We start from the raw sequence: 8,796 nt of genomic DNA, 5'->3' as shown, positions 1-8,796 counted from the left end.
CAGGGGGGAAGGGGGCAGGCAACCCCCACCGCTCCCCCAGGGGAGCCCCCAGCTGCTGCCAGCAGCCCTTCCAAGGGTGGCCAGTGCCCGAGGTCACAGGCCCAGCCCAGCAGCCATGGTCAGCTCCCCAGCCCTGGGGGACGGGGGGGACAAGGCAGCACGGCGGGGGAAGGGGGGAGCAGGACACTGCAGCCCGGCGGGGGCACCGGGGAGGAAGGCACGGGGGTCCAGACTGACAGTCAGGCGGGGCGGGGGGGCACCGTGGGGGTCCAGACTGGTGGGCAGGCAGGGGGCACCACGGAGGAAGGCGCGGGGGTCCAGACTGTCAGTCCGGCCCGGGGGGCACCGTGGGGGTTCAGACTGGCAGGGGGGAGGGGGGCACTGTGGGGGTCCAGCCTGGCTGTCTGGCCCGGCGGGCGGTACCCTGGCACTAGCAGGTGGCGTAGGCATTGGCCTTCTCCCTGATCTCCTCCAGCAGCCCAGAGACCCGTCTCTCCAGCGCCTGCAGCTGCGTGGCCTTGGCCTCCAGCACCTCCTCGCCGGCCTCGAAGCGCCGCTCCAGCTCTGCAGACAGGCGGAGACAGCGGTGAGCCCCCCGCCATGACCGCACCACCTACGGGGACCCTGCCCCCCACGCCGGGCCCTTCGCACGCCACAGCCAGCCTGGCCCGCAGCCCCCACGCGGCACGTGCCCATACCCCTCCCAGAGCACCCGTCTGAATGGGGGGCCGCAGGGACCCTGGCGAGTGGGGCTGGGCACTGCTCCTGCGGCCCCAGCCGCGCGCCCCGGGTACCTTCCAGCTTCCTCTGGCTGCCGCTGGCCTTGTCCAGGAGCTGCTGGGCGTCCTGCAGGAGCCGCGTCGCCCGGAGCAGCGCGTCGCCCGAGGCCCCGGCCAGCCCACCCACCTGGCTCTCCAGCGCCGCGTACCGCTGCCTCACCGCTGCCAGCGCCTGGGGCAGAGGGGCACAGGCTGACACCCGGCGCCAGGCTTGTGGGGGTCCTGCCCTCTGGGTGCGTGGGCCCACTGCCCCCAATGCCCAGTGCTGCAGTGAGGGGGACGGGGGCGAGCAGACTGGTGGGCATAGGGTGGGGGAAGGGCATGGGCTAGCAGGTGGTGGAGAGGGTGCTGTGCGGGGAAGGGGCACCAACAGGCAGGCGGGGGAGGGTGTGGGCTGGGGGGAGGGCGCTGTGCGGGGGAGGAGGAGGGTGCGGGCTGGGGGGAGGGTGCTGTGTGGGGGAGGGGGAGGGCTCTGTGCGGGGGAGGGGGAGGGCAGGGGCTGGCATCCAGGGGCCCAGGGGAGGGGTCACATGCTGGAAGCAGCATTTCCAGGCTCTGCACGGCAGGACCGGGGGCTCTCACCTGGCCCAGCGCCCCTGTGGCTGACACGGCTCGCTCAGCTTTCTCCTTGGCCTCCTTGGCCAGCCCCCGGTTGGCCCTGGACTTGTCCTGCAGGACAGCCACCTGCTTCGCCAGCGCCTGCAGGGGCCTCAGCACCCGCGCCTCCTTCTCCTGCAGCCCCCGGAGCCTGCGTTCGGCCTGCGCGGGACAGAGGGGAATGGGGCCGGAGCCAGCGGGATGGGGGTGCCCCAGGTCCCACCCGTCCCCGCAGCGCAGCCGCTACAGGCTGCCCATGGGGCTGTGGCCTGGCCCAGCCTGTGGGAGCCCCCCTGGTCCCCACCTCCAGGCTAAGAGTCCACACAGCCCCAGCGAGTCCCCGGCCCGGCCCCAGGAAGAGCAGCTGGGGACGGGAGGGGAGGGCTCCAGCCAGCGGAGGTAAGGGGGGTTCAGGGCGTGGGGATCAGGCCGTTGTCTGCAGCAGCATTAGCCGAGGAGCAGGAAGTCACGGCCGCACCGTCCATCGAAATGACATTGAACAAGGTCCTATTGGGCTGGCGGGACGGAGACCCCGTCCTACTGCCCCCACCATCACCAGGGACAGCCACAGCTTCGAACAGCGTCTGTCTGCTCAACGGGCGTGGGTGTGAAACCCTCGTTCCCCCGTGCGCTGTCGGCGCCCCATGCCCTGGCGTTCGCTGGCTGGGGCTTCGCTGGTTCCTCTCTGGCTGGGCCAGGATTGGTTGGGAACGTTGTTACGCTGGGCTCGGATTGGCTAGTAAGATGTTAGGGTAACGATTGGCTACGGCAGAGCCAACCAGAACTCGGGGCACTCTATAAACTGGGCTCCAAAGGGAGTTCTTGGGAACCCATCCAGGCCCCAGCCCCAGGTGAGAGCCGCCCGAGCTCAGCTCTCTGCCCATGACACCGGCAGAGACCGGAGCCCCCCAGACAGCCCTGACCCTGGCTGGCCGCATGGAGTGAGGAACCAGAGGCCATGGAGGGTATCACTGGGTGAGGCTCTTTCCCTGGGAAAAGGTCCTGCCCCCCGGCAGCAGCCGTGTGCACCCAGAGCCCCACGCACTGGGAACGGGTGGGTGCCTGAATGTGTGCGGATAACTCCGGGGCAGGACACAGCCTGGCTTGGGGGGGCCACGAGGGTCCCCAGGATGGCAGAGCCCCTCACCTCCTTCACGCTGCTCTCCACGCCCCGGACCGCCTCCTTGGTGCTCCTCAGTGCCTGCCCCGCCACGGACACCTGGACCTTCGCCCCTGCCAGCACCTCCTGCGTGGCCGCGATCACCCCCCTCACGCCCACCGCTCGCTCCCTGGGGGGCACAGGACAGCGTCAGCCTCGGCCCCTCCCACCCCTGCCCCCAGGCAGCTGCCCCGCCCTGACCCCACAGCGCCCCCTGCTGGGAGCTCCCCCCACAGCCACCCCCCGCTCCCACAGCGCCCCCTGCTGGGAGCTCCCCAGAACCGCCCCCTGCCCCGCCCCCACAGCACCCCCTGCTGGGAGCTCCCCACAGCCAGCGCCCCACCCCCACAGCACCCCCTGCTAGGAGCCCCCCCTGCCAGCGCCCCACCCCCACAGCACCCCCTGCTGGGAGCTCCCCCAGAACTGCCCCCTGCCCCACCTCCACAACCAGCACCCTGCTCCCACAGCGCCCCCTGCAGGGAAAGGCTGGGACCAGAGTAGCCAGAAACTCCCCCCACGCGCTCAGCAAGTGCCCCTGGCCTGCTCCCGACCCCGGTAACTCACCTGGCCTGCCCTGCCCGTGTGAGCAGCTCCTTGGCGGCAGCCAGGCCGTGGGCCGTGCTGTTCAGGACTGCGTCCACCCCGTCCAGCTGCCGGATACTGTCCTGGATCTCCTGCAGCAGGTGCCGGACCCTGCTGGGGCTGCTGGGCAGGGAGATGTTCAGCACCTGCCGGGCCACCAGCTCGATGCTCTCCGGGTCGGCTCCCTCCTCTGCAGACAGGGAAGGCCCTCAGCGGGGGCAGCAGGCCCTAGGCATGCCAGCGGGGGCAGGCCAGGGCATGGCTGGGCACCCACAGGACTGGAGCAGCCGCCAACTTGGGCCCCGGTTCACCCCATGCCTGCCCGTGGCTGGGCCTGGCGTAGCGGTGCCCTGGGACACCCACCACGCCAGGCTGCAGAGGGCACCGGAGCTCCTGGGAACCCCAGGCCCACCCCAGCTCCTACCTGCCAGGAAGCCCTTGATCTTCTGGATGAATTCTCGCAGCCTGGCTGTGGACTCCTCCATGTGGCCTCTGGCTGCCTGGGACCCATCCAGTGTCTCCTGGGCTCGTCTCCTGGCGCCCCGGGCCAGCTCCTGGATCTCCTGCACCTGGAAGGGCCTCACAGCTGATTGCTCCAGGCTGGTGCCAGCTGTGTGCCACACCCAGTGTGGGGGGAACACACAAGGGGGTGCCCAGCAGGCAGCACAGGCATGTGACTGGCACATTTGTGTGCGCACAAAGCTGCGTGGGGCGAGGGTGGTGCCCACAGGCGTGCGAGGCTAGCAGACCCTGTGAGAGACACCCTCACCGGGACCCCTGCAGCTTAAATCATAGGCCTGATGCCCGAGGAGACCGTCCCCGCCCCTGCCCACGCCGTACCTTAAGGGCGATGGTGCCCAGCTGCCCGGCCGTGCTTTCCAACTGGCGTGAGACATCCTGGGCGGAGCGCAGGGCCTGCGTGGAGACGGGGAGCGCCCCCCTGCAGCCTGGGCCCCCACAGCGCCGCTGCCCGGAGTCATCCTGGCAGGAGGCCCCTCCACAGGGGGCTTGTTCGCAGCCCTGATCTCCCTGCGCCCCACAGATCTGCAGGGCAGAGAGCGCATGGCAGGGGGTCAGCCGGAGAGCCAGCCGGCCCCAGGGGAGGAGGGCAGAACCCTGGGCTTGCCATTGCATTCACTGAGGGCCCCACAGCTGGGAGGGAGGCGGCGACAAAGGGGGAATGATTTGTATGACTCCAGGGTGTGCCTCAGTTTCTCCCTGTGCTCCACATGGCTACCGGGGGCGGGGAGGAGGGTTCAGTTTGCTCCCAGGGCAGCTCAAGGCCTGTTCTACACTAGGAAATGAAGTCAGTGTTACCACATCGCTCAGAGGGTTGAAAAAAATCGCCCTCCCGGAGCGACCCGAGCTGAGACCGGTGGAGGCAGCGCTAGGTAGTTAGGAGAGTTCTCCCAGCGATCCTGCCACCCCTCTAGGGGAGGTGGATTGGGACAACGTGGGAATATTTGGTCATGTTTTTATGAGGCCTGTCTGTGCCTCAGTTTCCCCGCGGTGCTGCCTGGCTCCCCAGTGGGTGGGGAAGGGCTGATTGCTCTCAGGGTAGGGGAAGCGACGTGGCCGTCTGGGCCTTGCTCCCCATGTCACTGGGGCATCTGAGAAGACACTGGCGACTCCACTCGCCAGGACGCTGGCACCAAGCACCCAACGCCCCAGAGGGACCTGAGCTCCCTGCCTCCCCTGGGGGGCTGGACAATCCACAGCTGAGATCAAAACACTGGGGGGGGGGGGGAGAGCTGGGGGCTGGCAGGAGCCGGGGCTCTCCCCGGGGCTCTGCCAAAGGAGGGCAGACAGACAGAGCCTGTACCAAGGGGCTGGGCGCTGGCTGAGCAGGATGGCCGATGCTGCAACCTTCACTTCTCTGGGCTGCCCTAAGGACTCCCTGTGCCGCGCCAGGGGACAGCGCTGGGGGAGTTGCTGCAGGCGCTGGGCGAGGGGCATCGGTCCCTGCGCAGTGGGCAGGGCTCTGCCTGGCTCTGGCTCAGGGGCACTCGCTGGGCAGAGCTCGCAGGGCGGAGCAGGGGCTGGAGCCCAGAGCGCCAGTGTCATAAACATACAGCTAAGGGTAGCATAAAATCCCTCCTTACCCTGTAAAGGGTTAAGAAGCTCAAATAACCTGGTTGGTACCTGACCAAAAGGACCAATAAGGGGAGAAGATACTTTCAAATCTGTGGGGGAAGGTTTTTGATTTGGGTTCCTTTGTTCTCTCCGGTCAGCGAGGAACCAGAGAAGGGAAAATACATCTCCCTTAGCCATATCTGAACTAAGCATCTAATATTACAGAAATAGTAAGTAATAGCAAGGAAATGCGTTAGCTTGTCCTTTGTTGTAGCTTGTGAATTTTCCCTGTGCTAAGAGGGAGGTTTATCCCTGGTTTTGTAACTTTAAAGTTTTGCCTAGAGGGGAAATCCTCTGTGTTTTGAATCCATCCTTCCATCCTGATTTTACAGAGGTGCTTCTTTTATTTTTTTTTCTTTATAATAAAGTTCTGTTTTTGTAAGAACCTGACTGGGTTTTAGTGTTCTAAAAACCCAAGGGTCTGGTCTGTGCTCACCTTGGTCACTCTCAAGCCTTCCCAGGAAAGGGGGTGAAGGGGCTTGGGGGGATATTTTGGGGAAACAGGAACTCCAAGTGATCCTTTTCCTGAATCTTTGTCTAACTCACTTGGTGGTGGCAGCAGTACTCATCCAAGGACAAGGAAGGATTTGCGCCTTGGGGACGTTTTTAACCTAAGCTGGTAAAAATAAGCTTAGGGGGACTTTCATGCGGGTCCCCACCTCTGTACCCCAGAGTTCAGAGTGGGGAGGGAACCCTGATAGCCAGTGTAAGGGGCTGGCAAGCCACGTGGCCGACCCTGGCAGAAGGGTGGGGCCCATTGTGGGACTGGCCCACAGAAGGGCTTCTCCCAGGGACTGTTTAAAAGCTGGGACCTCGCACTGACCCTGTGGATCCATGAGAGGGGGCACCCAAGCCCTGCCCCAGCTCTCTCCCTGGAGGGGCTCCTTGTGGTAACCCTGCCCTGGTGCCTGCTCCGGCAACGCAGCAGCCCAGAACGCTGTCCTGGGGCGAGACGGCCAAGGAGGGGGCTCGGGATCCACCCGAAGGGGCAGTTGGAAAGAGCTGTAGGGGAAGGAGAAGGATGTAGAGGCTGAGCTAGCGGGTGGAGCTGGGGAAGGGATCAGATGAGAGAAGAACTGGGAAGTGAGAAGGAGGAAAGGTCTGAGGTCAGGAGAAGCAGGAAAGTCAGACCTGGGTCTGGGAGCAGACACTCAGAGAGGGAAATGGAGGGACGCGCGGGAGAGATCGTCAAGGCAATCCACCCGGTGAAAACGGGACCAGCGCCAAAGGCAGTTTTAGCTTAAACCAGATCCTGCAAAGGGTCAGCGAGACGCCCCCCACCTCCACAGAGCCTGAAGCACGAGACCAGAGACTGACCGTCTAGTGAGGCAATGCAGGTCAAAGGGGCCCAGTGCCCAGGTGAAGAAACCTGCTTGGGGTCAAACTGGGTGCAAAGGGACAGCCCCAGGAGCAGCCAAGCCAAGGAGAGGCAAAGAACAGGCCAGCGAGAGCGGAGCTGCACGGCCAGCCCAGGAGAGGGAAAGCTGCCCGGGCTGCTGGAGAGAGATCTCTGCGGCGAACCCCATGGCTTTGGACCTAGCTGGGCAGCGTGGCCAAGGCCCCACGGGCCCTGAGCGGGGAGCCTAGAGCTGCCCGTTCTAAGCATCATGCCTTGGCCACGGGCTGTCCGATTTCAGCTCCTGCTACCCGTGGGGCTTTCCCGGCTCGCTTCTAAACGTGTCAAAGGAGCCCTTGTGTCCTGGTTTGCTCCGCCTCCCCTCCCAGTTAGCCCAGCCGGGTCAGCCCACTCCTCCCAGCAGGCCCCCGCCCCCACCCCCAGCTAGGGTGACCAGATCGTAAGAATAAAATATCGTGACTCATGGGGGCGGGGAGCGCAAAGCCGTAGGAAGCTGCGGGTCGGAGGTGCACTGCCCTGGCTCCGGCCCCTGCTGCAAGGGGGAGTCTCTGGGCTGGGGCAGGGGGTTGGGGCCCGGGAGGGGGGGCAGGGTGCTGACTCCAGGAGGGAGTTTGGATGCGGGAGGGGGCTCAGGGTTGGGGTGCGGGGTGCAGGCCCGGGCGGCGCTTACCTCAGGCGGCTCCCTGGAAGTGGTGACATCTCCCTCTGGCTCCTAGGCGGAGGCGCGGCCAGGAGGCTCTGCACACTGCCTCGCCCACAGGCGCCGCCCCCGCAGCTCCCATTGGCCATGGTTCCCGGGCAATGGGCGCTGCGGAGCCGGCACTCGGGAGCAGCGTGCGGACCCCCCCGGCTGTTCCTGCGCCTAGAAGCAGCAGGGACATGTCGCCACTTCTGGGGAGCTGCAAGAGCTGGGTAGGGAGCCTGCTGGCCCCGCACCAACCGGACGCCTGGCAACCTTTCAGTATGGGGACAAATGGCGTCCCGATCGTCCATCGGTCGGGACGCAGGACGAGGAGTTAAATATCGGGACATCTGGTGATCCTACTCCCGGCCCTGCCCCTCCTGGGCTCCGGTCCTGCCCCATCCGGGCTCTCCTCCCCAGGGCCCCAGCCCAACCCACAGCCAGAGCCCTGCCCCGTCCTGGGCTCTCCCAGCCCCGCCCTCCCCCTGCTCACCCTCTCGTTGAGCCCGGAGACGCTGAGCGTAGCTGCCCGTTTCTGGGCCTCCCGCAGCGACCTCCTCTGCGCTGCCAGGGTCCTGCGGAAGGTGTCGCCGGTGTCACGCAGCAGCCCCTCCGCGGCCTGCCGTGTGCGCTGGGCCTGGCCCACCGGGCTGGCTGGCCCCTGCACGGAGGCACCGGCCCGCTGCGCCGCCTGCCTCGAGTTCTCCGAGGAGGCCTGGATGCTCTGGTAGGACTCTGCCAGGGCACAGGAGCAGGGCATCAGGCCGGGCCGTGGAGAGCTCTGCCCCTGTGTGGCCAGGGAGACGTGGCTGCCCCACCTGGGGGCAAGGCAGGGCAGGGAGGGGCTCCCGTGGGGACTCTGTCCCCCTTACCCCAAAAGCTGGCCTCTTTCCAGTTTGCCAGCTGCTCCTGCTGGCGGGACAGGGTGCGGTTCAGCTCCTGCAGCTCCCTGCTCAGGTTGGCCAGGCGGCCCCTCTGCTCCGCGTCCGCCCCAGCCAGCCCGTCCAGGCGCCCCTCCGCGGCCTGCAGCTGCTTCCAGACCTCGTCCATGTCCTCCCTAGGGGCACAGCTCAGAGTGGGCACAGGGCGGGACCTGCCCCCCCCCCCCGTCCCAGCCACCAGGCCCCTCTCCCCAGCACAGCGGCAGGCGCATGGGCACAGGAGATGGACGTCCAGAGGGCTGGCCGGAGCAGCTGCTGGCAGTTCCAGGCACAGGTGCAGGAGGAGTCTGAGCCGGCACCCTCGTGCCAGCCTTGGCAGTGGGGCTCAGCCCTGCACCCACACGGGGTCTCCATCTCCTTGGCCTCTGCTGGGCCTGCTCGCGAGGGGCCGGCCATGCCAGCTGGGGCAGCAACGTGGGCATCTGCCCCCAGCCCAGCAGGCTGGAGGAGGGACCGGGCCGGTCCTGCCGGGTGCTCAGGGGGAAGGGTCCCGTCGCCGAGCCCCTCCCCGCCCGTGCCGCCCCCTTGCCTGGTGTCGTCCAGCCGGCGGCCCAGCTGGCGCAGGA

The 8,796-nt window shown here is 66.7% G+C and overlaps 1 protein-coding gene across 1 annotated transcript; it reads right to left on the bottom strand.

Annotated features, from left to right (window-relative positions):
* Positions 1-218: 218 nt before the first annotated feature.
* Positions 219-8,339, bottom strand: LOC113405951 (laminin subunit beta-2-like). Its single transcript, XM_026647280.2, has 9 exons — positions 8,162-8,339; positions 7,783-8,024; positions 3,958-4,161; positions 3,542-3,686; positions 3,100-3,307; positions 2,524-2,665; positions 1,362-1,538; positions 795-951; positions 219-564 (listed from the first exon to the last, which is right to left on the bottom strand). Exons 1-9 carry the CDS (start codon positions 8,337-8,339, stop codon positions 431-433), a joined length of 1,587 nt encoding a protein of 528 aa, XP_026503065.1. The 3' UTR covers positions 219-430.
* Positions 8,340-8,796: the final 457 nt, after the last annotated feature.

Source organism: Terrapene carolina, unplaced genomic scaffold, assembly GCF_002925995.2.
Source record: "Terrapene carolina triunguis isolate 2854851 unplaced genomic scaffold, T_m_triunguis-2.0 Scaffold51725, whole genome shotgun sequence".
In the NCBI taxonomy this organism is placed as follows: Eukaryota; Metazoa; Chordata; order Testudines; family Emydidae; genus Terrapene; species Terrapene triunguis.
Note: the sequence above shows the minus strand (reverse complement) of the source record. Positions and strands in the feature narration are given on the sequence as shown.